Below are 23,748 nucleotides of genomic sequence, written 5' to 3'. Positions count from 1 at the left end.
CAAATTTTCCTTTTTCCCCCCTACTATTGAAGAATGGAACACACTACCAGTATCATTCTTAAACAGCACTGACTCAATTGATTTGATTAATTTTTGAACTGTTAATTTCGGAACAGAGATGTCAGCATTTTGTTTTCTTCTCAATGCATGTACGATTACATTTTGTAATATCACCACTCCTGCTTGGGTCCGCATGGGGCTGCAGTAGTTTGTAAATAAATAAATAAGTAAAATAACTGTGCTCTAAAAACTATCCGAATGTTGCACACCAAGCATATCAGTTTCCGCAGTTTGACACTCATTCGGTGTGGTAGTTCAAAACTCCTGCATTCCTGCATCAAATGCACCTTCGAAAAACAATGGTCTTTCTCACTGTTGCGCGCAGGTGCTCTTTTCTAGTACACCTTAGCCGCACACAAGCAAAGGCTCACTGCCACCGCAACACACAGGCCCAGCTAGGTGTACACTGGCACGATCTCGGAGGCCACGCCTAGCTGCACAGTGAGACATACAGCAGTAGAGAGATAAGTGTGATGGTAAGCCACTGCTTGTGCAAGGCCAGTGCTACTGGGCGTGGCGGTGCCAAAAACCAGTGCATGCACTTCTCTCACTGCAGCATGCCGAAAACACGGGTGCAACCAGTGCAATTTCTGAGGCCACGAGACGGCCAAGACTAGTCGGCACAGCATGGTTCACTAGTGTCCTTGTTCACACAACAGAGCCATGTGAGAGCAGCTCATCAGCCTGGATAGGCTGTGTAGGCGGCACACTGTGTTGTGTGCCACGTGCTGCTCAACCATGACGAGACATTTTTCTTTGTTCACATCACAGCATGCAAACTGCTCTCTTCAACCCCGTTGCCGTCACGCCAGTTTCGCAACAATATGATGAACCAAGCGAAAAGCTGAAGCGAGACTATCACATCGGCACAAGAAGGCAGCTATCATAAAAGCTGTCGCGTCAAGTGCAAGACATTGTGTGTTGCACACTCTGAAGATTTTTATTAAAATTTTATCACATACATGGCTGTGCAGCGATTCCACGGGCCACAAAGCAGTCTTTCTTGCCCGCCGGACGGAATATCTTCAGACTTCACTGAACTTATACGGTACAGTGGACTTTTGACAGTGCACCGCAGGCCAACGCCTATTAGACTTCACCACCAGCGAGAGTGAACCAGTGTACAGTGTTTGAACGGTTGAGTGTTGGAACGCATGCTAAGGCATATAACACTCTTACCAATTCTGTTGTAAAACCGTCCCATAAAGTTACTTAAGATATGCCTTCAGTGGATTCCGCATTTTAGTGCAGTTCTCATTTGCGAGTACATTCTTGTACACCTTGTAAAGTTGCTCGAATGAGTACTACATGTTCGGCTGTAAGGCAAAAGAGTCGAGTGCCATCACTTATGCTGACTGACGTGCCCAGTCAAACTGCACCGCTCACAGCATCGACTGCTGAGCGTTTCATAAGATCTGAAGATTCTATTCAGGCACCAGTCCTACGTTCAGCTGTAGTGCCCAGCCAACATGTTCTTCCGCCTGGCCCGATAGGCAAATAGCTGAATCTAGTGGTTCAATGCAGGCACCTTCAATGTGCCCAGGCCACATGCTTTCGCTGAAACATTTAGCGCTCATGTCTCCCGAGCTTTCGTGTTCCCATGCAATTCCTAGGACATAAGTCTCTGCTCCCAGCTGTGCCTGAGGAGCGCGTCAGTGAATCTTCAGATTCTTTTGGATCTTGTTTTTTGCCTTCAGAGTCGTCTGACGGGTGCTTCAGTCAGCTAGGAAACTCAAATGTCAAGTCTTCATCTCCGCCTCCGGTTTCGCCGGGTGAGTGCTTAGCTGTGCAGCAAAGCTCAAAAGCAACTTCAGAGCCATTACTGGCACCTATGGGCGAAACGCAGCTTCATGTACCGCAATTGCCTCCGCGGTCAAAAAGGCGGCCCCAGAAACCGCGCCACCTACAAGATTTTATTTCATGATCATTTCATGTGTTCATATTTTATTGCACTTCTGTGACATACCTGGACAGGTGTTCAGGTGTTTTGTTGGCTGCTGTGCAGTTCATTGTGTTTCATGTTCATTTGTGTTACGTGTTTTTAATTGGAAAAAAAAAAAAAGAGTGCTCTATTTTGCTACTTCTTTTACCCTCGGGCAGAGAGAGTTGGGAAAGGATGCCAATGTATATCATTAACGGATGCACAATGGTGCTTCCCCTGCCTTCTGTTCAATACGCTTTCTGAGAATTACTATTGTATAATGTATGACATTGCTTCTACCCAGAATTATTTTCAAAAAGAGGGGGAAGGTGTTACATGAGGGTTTCGGTTTCGATACCAAAACTTACTCGTCCTCAGGGGGCGCTGTGATAGTGACACTGCGCCTATTTTAAGGCGCCGCACTTCAATAAACTCATGCTCAGCCTCAGTCCCCGTCTGCGTCTCTCTTTAGGCTGCCGTCCCGGCGTGGCGTTCTTGGTGGCCACGCCGATATAACATGAATGCAGGTGCTGACTCTCAGATATTATACTGAGAAGCTACATCTAGATTCCCTTGAGTTATGCTTTAGTGCAGGGCTGCAGGTTGCTTTTGCCCACTTTGGCTTCCTAAGTAGGGATGGTAGGCACATACTGGATGTCCGAGACTTCTTTAATATTCTCCATTTCCTCTAAACAAAAATTTAAGGTTAGCACGTGGATAATGAAGGCATTCCTCATTATGCATACCAAGTTTTATCTAGAAATATTGAGAATTATTATAACTGTAAGCTTTCATATCTATGCATTTCAGCCCTTTTGTCAAAGAACATTAAAATAATGCAATCAGCATGTTGAAACTACTGTCAAATATTGTTCACAATGTGGGCTTTTGACTGAACTAAAAGAATAACATTCAAATTATCATTTACTTCAACAGTGGCATACCTCTGGTAAGGACAGCCTGGCAGGGAACATATTTTTATTTAAAAAATCTACTCAGGGTAGCACAATTGTTTTAGTTGAGTACATGCATAAGAAACTACAATTGGGCCAAATCTTGCGCTTAAAATTTTGTTAAAGATGTTACCGTTGTCAGCAAGAAAACTTTCCCAGAAATCGTGTCATTCGGGACACAATTTCTAACATCATTTAGCAGTCATTCCTATGCAACATCCTTCCTGGCAATTATGCTAACTTTTCTCTCTGGACTGCGTTGAGTAATTAACCAAGACACCAGCCATCTTCATGGGGCTGCCCTCGTAAGCATGGCTCGACCACGTTGTTGACGCAGGGTAGCGTACTGGTTTCCAAAGAAATTGTGCTTTTCTTAACATTTGATGAAAAAAGGCATTCCTGTTTTCCGAGTGTTGCATATGAAAATGCCAGTTATGTTTGTATTAATATTTTTATAGAGAATTGGAAGCACAATGAACAAAATCACCGATGCACAAAGAAGTGCGTTGCCACCAACGGTCAACTTTTGCCATTTTTGATGAATGCTCAGAACTCTGAAAAGTTAAAATTAGTTATAGAGCCAAGAGTCTCAATTTTCAAAGAAAAAAGAAACTTTTTGCACGTTTCTTGCTCTTTAGAAGAAGGAGTTGTGGCAAATCGCTATAAAGCCAAGTCGATTCTTATAGGGGGTAGTTACCTTTGGTGCTCATGTTTGAAGCACTTCTAGTGCTCATTTGGGCATGAAATTTGGAGGATATGTTCTTCATTAATTAAGTATGTTTGGTAGCAAAATTGAAAAAAAAAAAAGACGTTTTTCTTAAATGTAATAGCCTAACATCTTAATCCCTTGAAATCACAAGTACAGGAATGTTCCTGCATTTCAGCCTCATCACAATATGGCTGGCTTTGCATGCAAATTATTTACTACCGTATTTATTCAAATCTAGGTCGATAGTTTTTTTCAAACAATCATATACCAAACTCAAGGGTCGGCTTAGATTTGAGGATTTTAAAAAATGTGCCAGTTTGTATTTAAAAATGATAAATATGGTGCATAGCTAGCGCCACCTAGAAAAGTCAGTATCACAGCCGCTATTAGCCGCCCCATTAGCCAACTGAAGAACACCAGCTAGGTACGTCGCTATTTTGGCCTGTGTCGTATCGGCGTGCAGGGTTGCCCATAGTGTGGCGTTACCGTAATGGCAGCAAACAGGCGATGCCACTATAGTATGTAGCAAGCATGTGACGCCCCCTTGGGCATAATCTTCGATGGCCCGCCAGGCTCGGTGGCCTGCCATACTCAGTAGGCAACATTGGGCACCACGCCAAATAAACACTGACGAGCACAGCTGCTCGGGGGTCAGCCACTGTTCATCACCACTACGCTGCGGAGTGTCCGTCTAATGGAGTGTGCCTCGAGCCCTCGCTCGTTCACGAACCCGGGCGGATCATGACATAAACGAAAAGGTGCTAGCCGCCAAGGCATCGATGAGAAAAGTGTCCGTCATTGGAGGGGTAACAGGGGACACTTTTTGCGTGTGGACGCTTTTTGCGTGTGGACGCTTTTTGCGTGTGGACGCTTTTTGCGTGTGGACGCTTTTTGTGTGTGGACGCTTTTTGTGTGTGCCGCAACGAGGAGATGACAGCGATAAGGAAAATAAGCACATGATAAGAGACGAGCTGTTCACTGCGATCGTGCCACGTTTCGATGCATGCGAGCCGTGCCGCACTGTCTGCGCATGCATGGGTGCGCCGATGTGAGCTTGCGTGCGTCCGCAAGCGTGCGTGTGGTCTGGCTAGTGGCAACGATAACAGAGTGAGCTCGGCATGTTCATATTATATAAATGCTGTTTTCATTTTGTGAACGCTGTCCTCACTTTTTCGTTCAACCTACATCTGACGTAAGTTTTTTAAATTTTTTCTGGCTTCAGACATTCGGGGGTGGCTTAGAATCTGGGCTGACCTAGATTCGAGTAAATACAGTAGATAAATTTACTACAAACTTCCCTTCACTTTTTCAGTGTCAGTGACGTAACGATATGTTTCCATGTTTCTGTCCCGCCATGTCACTGACGTACCCGTACGTTCTCAACTCTCTCCCCTCAAATGTGCACAGTAACATGAAGTTGGCAAGATCCGAGGTGGTCCTGCCATCTGTTGTATAGTTAAACCTCGATATAACGAAGTCAGTAAAATCAGCAATTTGCTTTGTTATACCGAAATTTCGTTGTATTGAAATTCCACCTTTGATGCAAATAAGTACAGTCGCCGATCAATTTTTCTTAGACGGGAAGGGGTCGTGGAATTTTCAGAATTATCGGGCAATCGAAAAAAGCCAACTTGAATGAGAAAACCATTAATTTTGATAAATTTCGGAGACTGTTTCATGCCATGTACATCGACGATATCTTCACATCAGCGGTACGACTTAAGCGAAGCCAGCCACGGTTTCGCATGCACTTTGCCCCAGCAGCTGACAGCGTCTCTCGCACTGGACGACGCTATCAGGAAAAGCGCTGGCAGCGGGGAGGGCATGCTTTGCTGCCTCTCGCTCCAACGGGTCATCGAAGCTCGTGACACACAACCTCCGATACTAAACATGTGGGAAGATAGCTTACATGGTGCCACATACGCCTTCTCCACACGCCCACTCCGCACGCCTAATCAGCCCACACGTTGCTGATTACCTCCAAAAGCAAGGTGTGCAGCTTCGTATGCGCTCGACCACGCTTACAGCCATGGGCAGCCACGGCCGAGACACGCGCCACCCCCCCCCCCCCCCCCACACGCGTGCTCAATCGCGTTACTGGCTCCCTTCCCTCTTTCCCTTTGTTCGCGCGGGAAGGTGACAATCGTGAAGCCACCTTCTTTCTTGTTTCACCCTCGAAAATTTTCACTCGAACCTAAAGCACACAGAGCGCAGGGCGCGATAGCATCCTATCGCACTTGGACATTATACGGAACATGATGCGGCTCCACTTCGGCAGTCAGTCTCGTCGCGAAGTGCGCGATTTTAGAGGTGCGTTAGAAAGCAGCCGCTCCTAATTTAATAATTTGACCATCTGCGTCCGCTGAAGTTTCCATTTGGTGTCCTGGCATTCCTTTGCAGCAGCAGTGAAATTTCGTTATACTGAAACCGCATACACACTTCGTTATATTGAGGTTCTAAATACCTGGTGCTCTATGGACAAGAGGTTATGAAAAGTTAAATACTTCGTTATATTGAGATTTCATTATACTGAAGTTTGTTATATCAAGGTTCAACTGTATATATTTCTATAATCATATTTTTCTGCTCTCTGGGTCTGCTCATTCTGGTTTTGTCTTATCAACTGTGGAATGCAACCACGCGTGGACGTGGTTGCGGAGCGTGTGGGTCCACAGACGGGAGGGGCAGCCCCCTGACTTTGTACTTGGCAGCGATTCTTTGTTATATGTATTCATGTCGTTGCGCAAAGCCACCTCTTTCGGGTGTTTCTGCTATCTCTCGTATGTTTACAGAATTTTGTTTTTCCTTCTTCTGCTATCTTCACTAGAGCACGCCTCCTTTACAGTGACAAGAGTGCTCCTTTCATAAGTGTGCTTTCTCCAGGATTTCCCGGCCCTCAGTTGTATCTCTCATCTGTTGCTCTCTTTGCTTTGTCTGGTCAAGTTGGAATAAACGAAAGCACCCCTTTGTTAAGCATGGCTGCATAATCGCTTTGAGATAGCTGCTTATGCAGCCCCTTCAGCTGCTCATTGAAGCGGCGGCTCTTCAGACTCCAAGTACGAGCCACGCTTGGACTCCTAAGACAACAGCTTGTCGTCCAAGGAAAATGCAACTTTAACAGCTATGACCTTGACACCATGAAAAACTACCGAGAACAGCGGTGTTTTTGAATCTGCTGCACATTTTATTCCTTTTGGCAGGTAGGACTGTGAGAACCATACCGAGACAGCATTTGCCATTACCAGTGTCATTCTTCCCCTTCTTTATCACCAAAAATAAACCGTTGTGATCGTTTTATAATACTCGAGAAATACCGATGCTGGGGGCATGTGACCTCCAGAAAGCCTAAATACTGAGATACTGAATAAAAATCCAGGAATTCAAAGCAATCGCCGACATAACATTCACAAATATATGTTAACTCTTTCGTTACCACGCCTATTCAGATAGATCACCCGTGATCGCTGCTTTAAATCGCCACTTTCAACATGCTGGAGCCAGTGTTGAGCAGTGATAATGACGCCAGCTGTTCACTAGTGAGCTTTAGTTTGGAGTACAAGTCGTTTTATTCAACTAAAGTGTATTTCTGAAGGTCCGCCGCATGTCCAACATGTGGAGCTGGCATTTTCCACCAGTTTCCAAGAGTTTTGGTTTCGATTGTTCCGTAAAATCCCGGCAAGGGGCGCTGCCGGTGCCACTACGCAATTATCGAAAGTCGCTCTCGCGGTGCCGTTTTGGGCGGCTGTGTTGAGAGAAAAGTGTCCCGCTGGAAACTATGCTGCACCCGCACTTGAATTTAGTGATGAGGACTCGAGCTACTATTCCAAAGATGACAGTAAAGCAGATTCAAGCTCTGAGAATGACGATTTCTTGAGTCAGCCTGGGACATCCGCAGCTTTTTGCCGGCGAGTTTTGTTTACAGCCTTGAGCGGTCTCCTTCCTTGTGCACGCTTGTATGCTGACCTTTTTGCACGACGTGAGAGCTCTACTGATTTTTTTTAGCGTGCATACTTCGCTTGGTCATGAGTGCTGCCATCGGCAGCAAAGAAACTTCCATTCACGACAAGAAAGCTGCTCATAGCACATCTCGGCCCAGCACGATGAAGCAATGCAAGACAGTTTACAACTGTGTCGGATTTCTTTCTACTCTTCTCTGCCGAGGTGATAAAAACAATCTGCAAAAATGCAAACAGATATGCTTGGATGCATAATCTTGTAGCTGCCCAGCTACGCTGAGAGCGATAGACCCTGGAAAGAGGTGCATGACTCCAGACAAACTGGTGAAGTACGTTCCTTGGACTTTTCATCGGACCATCCTCAGAAGATGCCGAAAAGAAGGAACTGCAAAATGTGTTATGAGGACTGCAAAGTTGAACAAAACTAGACATTGTGTGGGAAAAGTGAAGAGTGCACCTATGCGTCACATTATCCAGGAACTGCTCCATCGAATGGCATGAGCTATGAAGCAGTTTCTGGTCTTAGTTTTGTTTATATCCTAAGAACGGCGGTGTACTGAGAATTAATTTTTTTCACACCATTTCTGGGTTATCTTTGAAATTTATACTCTGAATTTCTTGTAATATTAACATTTTTTAGATATGTTTGTTTGCTGTTTTTATCAACTGGCAGCAAAAATTGCGCTTTCTAGAATTTTTATGTTACCTAATAAATTTTCGTTTTGGAAGTTATCTTTTTGGAAAGAGCATTTCATTAAGTAAATATGGTATGCTGCAATGTGTGCTGGAATATTATTTGTAGTGGTACATAATTTTTTTCCGAGACCGATCAAAAACGACCATTTTCTCACGGTAACGAAACAGTTAAAAAAAATTGTGGCCATAATTTTTTCTGAGCCGTGGGTATGTCATGCGAACTCGTAATATTGCGGACAAAAAGTGCTTGCTTGCAAATGCACCTTATATGTTGCACACATCTCGTGAAATGGACAGTGGAACAGTGACGACCTTTGTGCCTTTGCTTTAGCAAACGCTTGCAACAATCATCCCCAGCCAAGCCACCTATGTGTTGACAGGTTTTTCATAACTACATTGTACTGCAACCTTCACAAAATACACTTACATGGAACACATCCACATGAAGTAAACAAGAAATCCCAAATTAGCAAAGGAAATACGGCTATGAATACAAAGACGGCGCCGAATAAAACAACACACAAAGAAGGGGGACACGAGACAGCACGTAGGCGCACTAGTGCGCCTACGTGCTGTCTCGTGTCCCTCTTTTTTGTGTGTTTTATTCGGCGCCGTCTTTGTAATTATGAATACAACCAGCTTGGATGCAATGGCTGCACAGCTAAGATCCACACTGAGTGGAGTTTCTGGTCCTCCAGGAAGAAATCGCAATGGGTCTCTGATTATTCGTTCCCGACGGTCCCAGACTGCCCAAGCCGATGCGTTCAGCCAATAAGCGTTGCATATGCATTGTCTCAGGCAGTCCTGGACAGTCCAGAACAACAAATCGAAGAGGCACACTGTATGCCGACTAGTGTTAGACTAATTTTTTTGCAAGAGACCAGCCTTTGTTAGCAGAACAAATCTTGGTGGCAAATCTTTTTAGAATACCTTTAAGATTAATACAAAAAGACCTTGAAAATCTAACTGCCTTACCAGAAGCTTGCTCTAGACAAAGTTCACCAAAATTATACAACACTAAAAGTATCCAAATTGCTGAGCTTATAAAGAAATCGGGCTCCACAGTGAATTTTAAAGGAGGCATACTATGAAGTATGAGTTCATTTGACACACCAATGACAGAGAAAGGATTTAAGAAGCAACATGCTACACCTTTGCAATATCAGTACTGGTAAGTTGAGAATTTATTCTATCTGATGTACCTGTATAGGTCTGTCTTACCAATAGTGGAAGCAAAAAACAAGCTTTTAGCTTCCACAAAGCACAAACTGTCTGCTTTACAATAGATAATCTTTCATTTGTCACACCATGTGTTGTGTGCCGAGAAGAAAGGACTACTGCAGTTGGCTTTTTCTTTTTCTCATTTTACATCTGCAAAAGAGTTTGTTCCATACTGACACGTGCACTTGTTAACTTTCTTCAGTGACCGCTTTTCATCAGCTAACAAATGTTAAAAGTTATTGCTGAACTAGTTATGGCTCAACCAACTAGACAAGGAAAAGGAAAGCGAAACGTTTGTAGAAATGTCATAACAGTAGAATGAGATGGAAAAAAATTGATGCGAAGCAGAGAGTATGTTGTAGCTACATCTCATTTCACTGCTGTCTGAACAGTAAACAGTGCACAGCATTCCCCAAGTACATTGTGCACATCTGATATGCAATAGCTAAGTTTGGCATAGAAGCAGCCAGCTTTTTTTCCACTTCCACATAGGTACTACAGTAAAACCTCGTTAAACCGTACCCGCTTAAACAGTAGTTTCATTTTAAAAGTAGTCAAGTCAAATCCCCGACTCAGTGGCCATTGAACATAATGTGTTTTGTATCTGCATAAACCGTACCAGCTTTTTACGTACGCATCGGTTAAAACGTAGCGTTTCCACTTTTCGTTGTGCAAACACGGCGGTGCGTCGTCTCCATCGGGCGGCCCGGCAGAACAACAAGCCTCAGAGATAGGAACAGCCTCCAAGCGCCCTGTGCGTTTGCGTGTGAAGTCGCATCAACATCATTTCGGCGCCGTGCCAGAGCGCGTGCTGGCAACGTGCAAGTGAGGACTCGCGTCATGCCGAAGCTCGAATTTAAAAAAATAAAAAAAAAAAAAAAAAAAGAAAGAAAGAAAGAAAGAAAAAGAAGAAAAGAAAAAAAAGGAAAAAGGAGAGAAAAAGCAGAGAGAGAGAGAGAGAGAGACCCGGTGCTCAGAATAGAAGAAAAATTAGACATCGTCCGTGCTATCGAACGCGACACGAAGTCGGTGCTGGCATGCGACAGGGATCTGCTGTTGACTACGGTGTTACTCGGCAGCGCTGCTGTGACTGCGAAGAGATGACTACAAGGTTGGACTTTTCGCCATCATTGCCTCTGTTGCTGCCGAAGTGTCGACTAGCGACAGTGATGAGGACGACACGGAATGCGACAGCACAGGCGATTCAGGCCCGACAGTGGCAGAAGCTGCGCGTTACGTCAGCGTTACTCATGAATGCAATTGTCGCGACGAGAACAGCACCCGGCAATGAAAAAGGCGTCCTGCGACCTCTGAAGCTCCATCGCCGGCGTGCACGTAGAATACGTAACGCCAACGAGGAATCTGCTATGCGAGTGTTTGCTGAGAAGAGGGGGCTGGCCGAAAAGCTGGCACGCAGCTTAAAAAAAAAAAAAAAATTTAATTATGGGGTTTTACGTGCCAAAACCACTTTCTGATTATGAGGCACGCCGTAGTGGAGGACTCCGGAAATTTCGACCACCTGGGGTTCTTTAACGTGCACCTAAATCTAAGTACACGGGTGTTTTCGCATTTCGCCCCCATCGTGGCACGCAGCTTCAGTAAGTTTGAGGCTGCTATTGTCATGCTAGGCTGCGGCGGCATCAAACGAAAATAACACTTTTGTTGTGCGAAGTGAATAAATACTGCATGTTTTTTCCCCCTTTCATCGCACCCTCTCCGAGTTCAGTTTTCGACAGGCAAGTGGGCGATCTCGTGCTATTTCGGTTAAACAATACTACCATTTAGTACGTACTTTTTCCGAGCTCCGGCCAACTACGGTTTAACAAGGTTTCACAGTACCTTAAAGTTGCATATACTTAAAATTTATTTAATGGCAAAGTCCTACCCTCTCCTAGTTGCTCAAATGGCTATCAGACAGCCACACACTTAAGCAAAATTACACCCTTTGGGTCATATCTTGCCACACAACAATAATCGTAATGTCTTGCCCGCATTTCCTTTTTTTAACACTGCAAGCCTGGTACTTCCAAGTCATGAACGGCATGCGCATTATCAGCATGACAGCCTCCTCGCCAGGAAAGTAGCGAGCGCAGTGTTTTCAAGAAAGAATCGCAAGCGAGACAGATGACCATTATCGCTGTGCGGCAAATATACACCTTAAAGGGTGTACATTTGTTAAAGAGTGCATTCAGAACACCTAATATGAGGTTCTGTAGATAAAAAAGGAGATTTAAGGAGGAATTGCCGGACAGGTCACCTTCTCTCGGCGCAGCTGCTCCAAATTTGCTTGCTTGGCCAATGTCTGTGCCTCTAGACGTTCTATCTTCCGCATCAACTTGTTCACAAGTGCCTCTTGTTCCTGCTCCAAGCTCTGCTCCAGCTGAACCTTTTCTTGCCGAAGCTGAAAAAGATTGGAAGCAACTGTGTTAGTTTACTAGAAGTGGATGTGGTAAGAATAAGCAAGAACAACGAAGTAAGAACCAAAACTCAGCATTAGGACAAGAGACGAAGAAAGGAATGCATGACATGCCCCTTGTCTTAGTGCAGAGTTTTGTTTCTTACTATGACACCAATCTAACTAGTCATAGTTGCAGTACCCAATAAGTAAGGTTAGAGCAGCAATAACTACAGCAAAGGTTTAAACACAAAATGCACACAACAGAAATGTGTTAAATGATTTACACAGACAGAAGAATGCTGCCTTCAGGCTACTTTCACCAAATGAAGCCTGCTGCATGCTAGCTATAACTGGTGAGAACTTCCAGGGAGTTACACTGGACTAACATGAACAGAACCTTATTTCCAGCATTACCAACAATGCACTTACATTATCCACTTACATGTGTGTCCAGCTAAGCTCAGCATGGGCCATTCTAATGCACACACACAAAACCCTTCAAATTAAGAGCAAGTCATGAACAGTGATCTACAAGAGGGCATGTAGCACCGAGAGCGATAGAGCACATCACACGGCCAACTGGACCAAGCCTGCCCGAGAGCTGCTGCACAGAACAGCAGTTGTCATAATAATGAGCCTGTGTTGGTAGCTTTATGAAGTTGTACCTCAGGAGCTCTTGTCTAAAAGCATGGGAACTGAGAAATCGTTTTTCCTAGCATTCACTGAATGAATTTGATCAGGTTTATTGCATTCAAAAGAAAATGTTGGAACCTACCCATCGTAGCAATCACATTATATCTACGTCAATATTTTGAGAAAGAACAATCACTGGAAATGCAGTTGTTGAAACAAGATTGCTGGAAATAGTCAAGTTTACAACTGCTACTTGGCAACAAAGACTGATATCACAATATGTGACAAACTACACCTGCTGGGACAAATAAAGCAGGCAAAATTGATTATATACCACTCTGAATTTTAAGTATTTTAGGAAATTTTTGAAACTTCTGTTAACAATGCTATGATTTCTCGTTAACTTTTATCTACTATCTCAGATTTGGCTGCTTTGAACAAACTGGTACAGCTTACAGAATTGGGGTGTTGTTTCTTCGTGCTGAGCTATAGTTCAATTTACAAAAATATTTTTGTAAAATATTTTAAGCCCTACATTAAAATTCTGCTTTCTACAATCAGTAGAATCTTTCTCAAATGCACCAAATTTCATTCAAATCAATACCACTCCATACCAGGGCTCGACACTTTACTTTGAATTCACCTTACGGCAAGGAGTCAATGTGCCATCTGCATGCCCGAGTTGTGCACGACAAGAGATTGCATGAAAAGGAGCCCAGGGGTACGATCGGAGATGGTTGTTCGGCTACCGGCGGGCGCGATTGGCCTACTCCGCGTCGACGTCGCCAGCCACAGGGCGCGGCCACGTTTTTGGTGACGTCAAAATGACACGCTCCTGTCAATCATCCGCCCACCGAGCATTTCGTCTGCTAGGCACCGAACCCGACGGGAGCTGGGAAGTTTGGAGCGATCATACGGCTTCGGATGGTGCGTCTGGTGGATTGGATTGAATCCAACCGGCGGCTGCGGCATGGCACGTTTGGATCCAATCCATAGTTTAATTCGAGAAAATGGCGCTTCCGTTGGGAACTTAGGTTGTTGCGCGCTGGCGTTTCTAGAGGAAGGAGGAGAGCGGGTGGCGGTGCGAAACGCGTTTGAAGAAATGGCAGAAAGTGAATTCTGGCGTCGTTTATTTTTCTCGAAACAAATAATTCGTTGGTTGTACAGCAAAATCGACCCCATCATCGGTGCCAGCGAGCCACTGGAATGTAGTTTCTGCCTTTTGAAAAGTGCGCCACTCTTCCCGTCGTTTTTTTCTTCTTTTTTTCTCGCTGTGCGCGACACCACCTACGGACGACGCAAAGAAACTAATAGTTATAAATTGCAGTAGTCACACGCACTAGTATTTGAAAACGTGTTTGGGCTTGAGAAGAAAAAATACATTTCGTTTTGTAGTATACTGTCTGCTAGCAGACGACGAACGACGGAAGTAAACTTCCGGGAAGGTCACCGCTTCCTGATTGGCTGGCTCTCTCTGCCCCGCTGTCACAAATTTTGCATACTACAGCTACATGCAGCTGTAGTGGCTAACTGTAGTGCGTAGAGCCAGTATAGCGCAACATTTGCAATGTGTACAACAGGACTGGAGTGCATGCTCACACTCGTCTGCTCTTGTCTGGCTGTGCTATGTGGTGCAGACCAGCTTTATCCTGCCCCAGCTTGACCGACGGATAGTAGCCACATCCAAAATGCACAATTTGAAGTGCAATCACTAGCCCAATATGAAGTGATGTCTGCCAAGGCATCTAGCCAGGAGCGGCCAGAGATGAGCACACGCTGGCAAGTGTATGTGTGGTCTAAGTTTCACGGGATTGGAGGCTAGTTGAATTTTCAAAACAACTCAAAATTAGCGAAACCCGATGACTAACACAGTGCTAAGCGGTCTGGCCAAGGTTTCAATCCTACGTGGGCAGGTGCAGCCGAGCACAAGAGACAATAGTTGGCCTCTTCTGGAAGTATGTAATTCTTATTGAAATTCGAAACACAGATTTTTGTTTACTTCAGCCTGTTAAGTAATATGCATTAATGAATATACACAATAACAGTAAAAAGAAGAGGCCAATAGCAGCCATTTATGAGAATCTTGCATATGACAACACGCGCAGGGTGCCGGCACCTTCAAAATGAGTGAGGAAAAGGCCTCTATTTGAAAAGTGTTGGAGAAAAAGGTGACTTCGCGCTCCGCTTGTGAGCTCTACACGCTGTTGCACGACTGCAAAAATTGGCTTAGATGGTCACAGCAGCATATGCTATCAATGGACTGCTTTTTTCACCAAGCCTGATGGGTGGTTCAGGACCCCCTTAAAGCATCGCAAATACAAACATGCCACAACTGCACTTTCCGTGAAAATGACATGAAGTATGACATGACTGCATTAAATTCTGGCACAATCAACCAAAATATGAAGATATCAATCAATTCATCACATGAGTTAGCTTGCGGCTTGCAGCAATCCATGCCAGTGCCGATGGAGCTGACAGCCGCCTCTATGCATTTAAACAAGAGCTCTGGACCCTGGCAGAATGGTGCATAAATGACCATACAAAATGATGTAGAACATAGCTCTGTTCAATTTGCCTACAACACCTGTAGGGAGCACACGCGCCCATCTTTCCCCGCGTCGAGAGCCGGCGTAGAAACTGGAGCGGTGCACTACGCCCTCTCCCGGTTCTCCCTCGCTCTCACAACGCACACACCCTTCATCCCTTACTCTTGGGAAGGTATCGGAGGGGCGAGAAGGACACTCCCCTCGCAAAGATAAAAAGGTGCACAACAGCGCCACCTGGGGAGACCCTCTCTGACGCCGGACCTATAATCTGCCGGACTGGAGTACATGCTGCAACCCGTGAGTGACCTCGTTTGCCTGACTATCCTGGGCAACGAGGCCAGCCTACTATTACTTCTTACAGAGAGGACTTCCCCCTGCCAGCACTCTTTGTTTTTAGCAAGAAACGTTGTTACAGTTGACGCCGCTTGTTGCCTTATTCGCTCGAACCCAACATAGCCACGATCCCCGTGCTACGGGTTGCGGAGTACCACAGAGCATCTGTGTGGGGCTATATCAGGAGCTCGCCTTCAGCCCTAGCCACACGCAGAGTGGAACCCCCAACCATCAGAACCAGTTCATGAGATGGTGCACCGCGCTATTTATTTCAGTGGTACAGCAATGGTACCCTCTGAGCCACGCCGCTCATTTCAAAAGGTGCAGGAAAGGTGCAAAGCTAGTTCACAATTTTGCTGCACCCTCTCTACTGTCAGTGCTGATTTGGCGCAGACATGCAGGTGCAAAACAGCGGGTGACACAGAACATGGCCGCAAGCGCTGTTGACACCTCACTTACGTGCGACTGCAATGTCTTTGCAACCACAGGGTGTATTTACACCCCAGAAGCCAATCATACCTGCGGTTCAGGACCTCTCAAACTTATGCAATCGGTGCAAATTAAGTGGACAAAACAGAACACCTGCACCACGTGTGCTCCTCCGTATTCATTTCAAGTGTAGTGCTGTGCATGCACCGCAGAAATTGAGCTGCACCATTTATGAACGTTTCGTGCACTGCTGTGAACTGGTTCACAGTGGTGCAGGTGACTCCAACGGACCTCATATCTCCAAAATTGGAACCTATGCTGAGCTGCTTGGTTGCCAGTGCGGTATCATGAGGTGTTAAAGGGACACTAAAGGCAAATACGAAGTCGACGGGGACTGTTTAAATACCATCCCAGAAACCTTGCAACGCTTCTTTCGTGCCAATAAAAGACAGTTTACAAGAAAATTGCATCTGAAGGGTCCAAACACTTTTTTCATAATTCAAATCTCCCGCCACACAACCAGGGGAGTGATGACGTCCCCCTTTGCCCCCCTTCACCCCCCTCATGCTGCCGTCAGTAGGGTGCCATCGATGAGTAAAACGGCACCCGACAGATGGCGATACTGAACCAAGACAGAGCAGTGGACCCGCTCCAGCAGCTGCTTTTTGATCAAGTGGCGTAGACCGTTTGGGCATCCAGCAACATCACATGGAAGTTGAATTCTCTGCTACTTCCACTTTGTGCGAGTTTCGCAAGGCAGCAAAACCAGCGCAGCACCACGCTATAACGGAACTACTGAAACGCGAACGTGTGGGTGACACGGAGTCGAGCGAAAACGAAACCTTTCGACCGCCCGCGTCGTTGTCAAGGGTAATTTCAATGAGTTCTTTTTTCTAAAAATTAAATAGAACTGGACAAGTAGCATTTTATTTCGTCCTCTAATACAATACAAGGGTATTTTTTGCAACGAGTGGTTGAGAACTAGTGACAGAATTTTACCGCGTGTTCTTGCCATCGGGCAAGTACTTGAATGTCCCGGGGGAGTCTTGCATTTACCTCAATTCCTCGATTATTAAGGCTCTGTTCGCAATAATATTGAAGAGATTCTCGAGCACTAATCTATCCCCTTAGCTTGACTTAATCTTTGCCCCTTAGTGTTACTTTAAGTGTCTAGAATTAGGTCAGAGAGAGATCCAGTAATGAAAGGGAAAAATTAGCATCCAACCAAATAGTAGCACGAAGTTACAAAGGAAACCCATACGGGTTTCTCAGAAAGAAAGCCTCGCAGTTGAAAAATTCATCCTGGTCATGGACATTTCTAATGGCAGTTGTGCATACATTGTGCTTCACAGGAATGCCATGTTCGTATTGCATTGCATCACATACCAATTTCTGACAATGCAGGTGGGGCTTGCTGGTGAGAAGAGCTTACCGAAGAGTAAGGGTGTGGAGGCTTTTTCACTTGAAATTTAAGATGCCTCTGCAGTGCACACAGGTGTCATTATTTTGTAGCCACGATTGCCACCATGTAATCTATGTACCAGCTTTGTTTGCAATGCTCAAACCTGGTGAGAGGCCTTCCTAAGACGAAGCACTTGCCTCCTGGGCATGTCGTAAGCAACACGAGATGGTGCAAGAAGCCTGTTGAGAAAATTTTTGTATGTTGCTTTGAAGATACTTTTTTTTTTTTCCATGCATGTGTCTCCTGGCATTTTATTTAAAATGACAGCCTCTGGAAGAAAAGCTAGCACTTACATTCAAGTGAAGAGATAACGAGGTGGTTCAGGGAGTTCATCTTCCGAGTAACAGCAATCTTTATCTGGCCTTAGACAACAGTGGCAATTAATTGTTGAAATATATCAGTTCCAATGAAAGTAAAGACAGCACTGAAAACTCTGCTTGTGTTGATATCCCTTCCCGGCACCATCAATTTCCATTCCCTGGCGCTGCTTGAATGAATGTTGATCAATAGCAAACAGCACAGGAATATTGTGTGCATTGTATTTACTTCAATAATAAGAGGCAACGCGTGCAGTGAAGCCCACCTTTGTTACAATGTAAAAAATCATTTTTTAAAGGGACACTAATACCAAATACTAAGCCGAACCAAAGTGATTAGTGCTCGAGAATCTCAAAGGCATCAATGTTATTGCTAACAGTCTTATCAACCGAGAAATTGAGGTAAATGCAGGACATGATTAGAGACTCCCCAGGGACATTCAAGCACTTTCCCGATGACAAAAGCACTCCCGAGTTAAATTCTGTCACTAGTAATCAACTACTCGTTGCAAAAAACATCCTAGTGTTGTATTATAAGATGAAATAAAATTCTACTGAACGCGACAGCCGAATGCCTCCTCGACTAAAATAGTCCCGCTCAATAAGTTGCGCTTCTGAAACATGCAATTCTCGGTATAAATAAAAGCTTTTGTATTTTGATGACTGGTTTAGTAAAGCTCTTATGTGCTACAGCACATGCGGGATTGCGAGAGAAAAATAACCCCGTGCCTTCTACAGCGCTGCCTGTCTGCTCTTTCGCTTCATTGCAAGTGACAAAAAAGTCACTTGCGGAGCTGTGTTGTGGGAAAGCATATCGAGCACTGGCAGCACACCTTATGCGTGCAGCGAGCACTGGTGGACAGCAATCGACAGTGCTACACCACGCTTGAACACCGCCACTAGATGCTCGACTATCTCAGTGCTGACGATTGTTCCCGCTAAGTTGAGGGCAGGAAATCCTTGCGTTGGAGGCTTATTTTGAAAATATTTTCTGTTGAGACCCTCGTAGGTTTGTTTCATGTGCTCACGCTTTCCTCATTTCTTCTGAGAATGGTTTTGCTTTATCACTTCACCCCGTCCAATGAAAAACGCAGTGACACAGCACACAAACACACCCGCCGCTAACAGTAGGCACCAGAATTTGGCAAACTTTCCTCGTCGTAACTTCACTCAGGAGCGAAATAAAACAACATGGAACAAACACGCAGGATGTGTGTTTGTAGCCGTGTACCGCCACGGGATCCTGTTTTCAGGCAAAGCGTAGCGCAGTGTCAGCGATACTCGCTGCAATATTTCTTCGCTGCATCACGGCTCAGAATAAACGCATGCAGCACAAATGGTGCATCGTAAGCTCGCAGTAATATTTCCGGCATCATAGACCATCACAAACAGTTCAGGAATTCACTCCGACTAGGGGCTGATGCACACAGCTGACGTCACTTGGCCCAGTTCGAAGCGCACGAAGCCATCTTCTCCACCAGTGGGGTGACCGGCTGTCCGGCTCATGACGTCAGTCGAGAGTGCGCGCCCATTGGTGGATGCTCGTATGCATCCGCGGAGTAAACGCCCCCTTTTTTCTAAAGTTGTACCCGACTATAGGCAGCGATATGCAATGCTCGTTCAACATTTGCGAGTTGATGGGCATCTCTCTTGGCATGCGTTCTCCCTGTTGCACTCGTGATTTGAGCTGTTGCAAGAATGCCAATGTGTTTTGTGGCCGTCGGGTGTTTGAATATGTACTTGAACATGAGCGATGGCTATGCAGCACACAATGCTGAGTAGAGGAACGCCGAACAGATCTATCCTGTCCTAGCTTTCAGAGAGCAAGCATGCACCACTTGCAGCAGGCAAGTGCGACACGGACCAGCCAACGCGCACAAAGCATGTAAGCTGCAGTCGACGAAGCTGCATAAGCTACCCATCACGATCTGCTTAGCAAACACTTTCTCGGGGTGACATAAGTGCTGTATGCCGTGATGGTGCGCAAAAACTAAAGGTATGTTGTATTCAGGGGCGTTATTCTGGAGCGATCATTTCCAGTTGTGCATCATCTTCAAGACATTTCGCGCGTCTTTACATCAGACACATAAAAGTATACGAACGAAAGCTTTTCAGGCACAGGACCAGAAACGAGCAGGAACCGCATGCTGCATTTTTCACGAAGGAGAACACGGTGTAAGCCATGCAGGAGTGTAATGCTACCAGAGCGAAATGTACGAGGATTTATCACGGCCGCCGTTCGGCCTCTGGGTGCGAGTTTACACACACTAAGCAACGTGACCCTCTAGGTTGGGCATGCTGAGCCTCAGCTACTTATAATCGTTCGCTACAGATGGTGGTAGTTGTCTGATCGATCTACAAGTACGGTGTTTTCAGTGTACTGGGCAGCGGCTGAAGTCGGATACATCATGCCGGAGATGCTAAGCTCACTAAAATGTTACCCTGCACTTTAAACATGACCTGCAGCAGCGCAGTGATCAGTTGTTGCCACAGCACAAGGGCACAAGGGTGCAGCAAGTGAACGCTTCTTTATTTGTCGAAGGCACAAACGCAACACCCTTGCCTCAGCGAACCTGAACTGTATATAGGCCAGTATGCTGCTGGTCAGCCAAGCTAGCGCACGATGCACCCTGTTCCAGGACATGTTCTATTCCCGTGCCAGCCACACTAGACTGTAGAGCATCTCATTTTGGCCGATGTAGTGTAACTGCGCCACGTGTGGATCGCATCCACATTTACCATGGCCACCCCAATGCACCTTTCATCGAGCGGCGGCAGAACACATCGAGGCTGTGCTGTTGAACAAACACAAGCAGATAGAGAAAAGTGGCTGGACTTTGACAATACTTTGCATTAAAAGAAGTTCACGGGCGCGCAACGGCGTTGGCACAGCGTGCAAAGCAGCTAGCAAAGTATACTAACTATGTGGCTAGCAGACATGCAGGACATGTTCGCTGATACATGGAAACGGCATACAAGCAAGGGAAGCAGACGACCTGGGCGCTGGTTCTCTAGTTTACACAGTATGTCACTTAAGGTTACTGGCAATGGTGGCATTTTCTTCAGTTTCGGTATGAAAAAAATCTATTTTGGCAAGTGTTTTGTGAAGTTCAGACTCTCAAGCGTAAAATTTTCAACAGAGGCTACTGTATGTCTAAATTATCTGAAACGGGGCTTTTTACACGGTCCGTAATTTCGCTGCAGTTGGATAATCAAAGTATTAAAGGAGGAAGTTGAAATCTAAGGTCTGGTGGTATTAAATTTTTGTGTGACACCGTAAGATATACCTAATTAATAAAAAGTCTCATCTTGAAAATGTTGAAATGCGAAATTTACTGACTTGTAACATTACGCTGGAAAAAAAAAATGCAGCTGTTAAGCGTGATAAAAGTAGACAAAAGTGGCACCTCATGACTGCATGTATAGGTGCTATTAAGATATTGCATAGATTTCGTGGGTGCAATGATGGGACAGTGTACAACATGGCAAAGTATATAATTTTTCTCTAGTTACATTTTTGAACAACCTTTAACCCTTTCTTGACTAGTGTTGCCTACAGGCAACATGCCAAAAAAGTTTTTTTCTTGTTGAGTTTCAGTAGTGAGTACGAAGTTTCTCGCTAAATTGCTTCGGGCAAGACTGAGTGACAGGCAGCCAGCATCATTTGTTGGTTTAGAGCAGGAACACTGGACAAGGAAGAAGTTTGGCATGCGACTCACTCTCTTGTGAAAGCAAGATCAGAAGAGACATGCCGATGCAACCTACCCAGCTCCAGTGGTGTCACACATGGAGTATAAAGCAAATGAAATGTACACCTGTGGTTCAGAATGATGAGAGCTGTCTATGCAAATTGAAAACGAAGCCTTTGGTGGCTTGGGGTGAAGCCCACTTCCAGTTTCCTGCCTGGGGTTTTCCCCCTATTGCTTAAAAAATTTCCGCAAAATATTTTTTCTTTTTTTTGATTAGGCTCATTCTTGATGTGTCTTGCATATTTAAACAGAAAATAAGCATTTTTTTTTTATTTACATGTCTCGTCATTAAAGGGTTAAGGTTCCAGTATCATTACTTTTGAGAAGACAAAAATAACATTTTAACATGGTCAGAATTTGATTTTATATATTTCCTCTGTAATCGGGGGTATAAGTAAAATGTTTGAGACAACATTAATTTCGCTCCTTCAGACATGACAAGTTTGAATTAATATCTTTGGCAATTGCCAACCAACATAACTTCATACTTTTCCATGTACTTGGATACGGACACATGAGGTGAAGCTTCTTATGTACTTGCAACCATCTGATCAACTCTGAATTTCCAGCATAGCTTCCAAACAAATAAATATTGCTGCTTACAATACAGCTATCAGTTGTGTATGACAGAGGCAACAGCCAACAGCTAGAGGAAGTCTCCTACCATACGTCAGCTCATTCTCATATCAGCTTTTAACAAGAATAAAAATTGTGCCAGTCAAGCACGCCCTAAATACAAACTCCAGCCACTTCCATATGCTCACATCTTCGCAGCTATATGGCGTGCATACAACAATGGCAGTGTGAACATACCAAAAGACACCGCAATGAGGTACCTTACACCACCAGATGGCAAATTTGAAACCATGCAATAAGAGCGTGGGATTACAACCCAGATGTGCACGTGCACAACTGCCTGCCATTCACACAAAACATTCTTACAAGTGGCATGCAAAATGCACAGCCAGCCTTTTCTGTTCAGTGCAACTTAAATGACAAAACGTGACCCTTGATTTGGAAGCAAGCGCCTCCTTGTCCATGTTTATCTTGGTAGACAATAGTTAGCCAAGCCTACATAACATAGCCGAGCCAGGTCCAAGGCAGTGCTCGGCTCTGGCGGCGCCAATTCAACGAGTAATCAGTACCTTGCTCACGGTCGGTAACCAACGAGTTTATGGAGAATCTTTGGATACACCAAAAAACATGCTTTTATGGTAGAAATAAGCATATAAATGATTTTGAACACCACAAAACATGGTGTGGGATTCATATTTTCGTAATCGAAAGTAGAAATCATTCCTTTTACACCCTTCCAAGGTGGTTTCAAAATCACAAAAGTCCTTAAACAAAATTTTAACAAATGACAGAAGAATTTGTAATGAGAAGCCCCCTAAGACTGTGCAAGACAAAACTGCCCGGCAATTACAGCTATTCTGTCCTCATAATTTCCTTGTGCGGAACATATGGCAACAAGATACTAAACAAAGCTACATCACACTGAAGTCAAACATTGCGCAAGCAAAAAAAAAAAAAAAGAAGAAAAAAAAAACAGACTGCTTTTGAAAGAAGTGGTATCCAAAACACACTGGATGTTTTCACTTACTGCTGGTAAAACCCTGGTAAAATGGTATCAACAAGCAATTTCCGAGTTGGCGCTCGGCTACCATGCTTTGGGCTCAACTAAACCAACTCGACCTTTTCTGTGCACTTCAGCTTCAGTACAGCGTGTGCTGCTTGTCAGAGGGCAAACAACAACATTGAAGTGTGCCAAAAACATCGCTTTCATAATAAAGCAACGGTGGAATTTCACAAGTTATTCACATGTGGAACTTCGTTGCAGCATTATGAAGTTGCACATGCTTACGATTGCTTACCTATCACTTCCTGGCCTGTTTTACTGCAGCAAGCAAGCCCAAATCCATTCCTTCATTTTATTTTTCCCCTTTATGATGCTACATCTCAATGAATAGTACAGCGTCAACAGAAAGCGAGGAACGACAAAACGAAGCACCAACAGCCAACATGATTTTGCAACGCGGTAGCCAGCCAACGAGTGACATACATAAAGAATGACCTGGCTGGAAGTCAGCGCTTCTGTTTTGTTGCATCCTTAGCCATCTGTTTGCACCTTATAACTTGCCCATTCGTATATCCTTCCGAGCGAAACCTGAAGACAGCTCGAGGACAATCACTTTTATATGATATATATACAAAGAGAAAAATACGTTTACAACTATTATGTCTTTGCTAGCATGTTTACACCAGCAGCTAAGCAAAGTGTAATCTGTCATAGCAATAGAGCTTGAGTGCATAGCATATCACAAGATGCTGGCATCAGCACGGTGTGTCATCACCTCCTGGT

The 23,748-nt window shown here is 44.7% G+C and overlaps 1 protein-coding gene across 1 annotated transcript in view; it reads right to left on the bottom strand.

The window, feature by feature from the left end:
- The window catches only part of LOC126548582 (coiled-coil domain-containing protein 6-like), a 50,262-nt gene that overhangs the window by 25,243 nt on the left and 1,271 nt on the right, over nt 1-23,748 (bottom strand). The window contains exon 3 of the mRNA XM_050196831.3: nt 11,774-11,917. Coding sequence (XP_050052788.1) covers nt 11,774-11,917 — 144 coding nt within the window. The remainder of the gene's footprint in view (nt 1-11,773; nt 11,918-23,748) is intronic.

Source organism: Dermacentor andersoni, chromosome 1 (assembly GCF_023375885.2).
Source record: "Dermacentor andersoni chromosome 1, qqDerAnde1_hic_scaffold, whole genome shotgun sequence".
Taxonomy (NCBI): domain Eukaryota; kingdom Metazoa; phylum Arthropoda; class Arachnida; order Ixodida; family Ixodidae; genus Dermacentor; species Dermacentor andersoni.
Note: the sequence above shows the minus strand (reverse complement) of the source record. Positions and strands in the feature narration are given on the sequence as shown.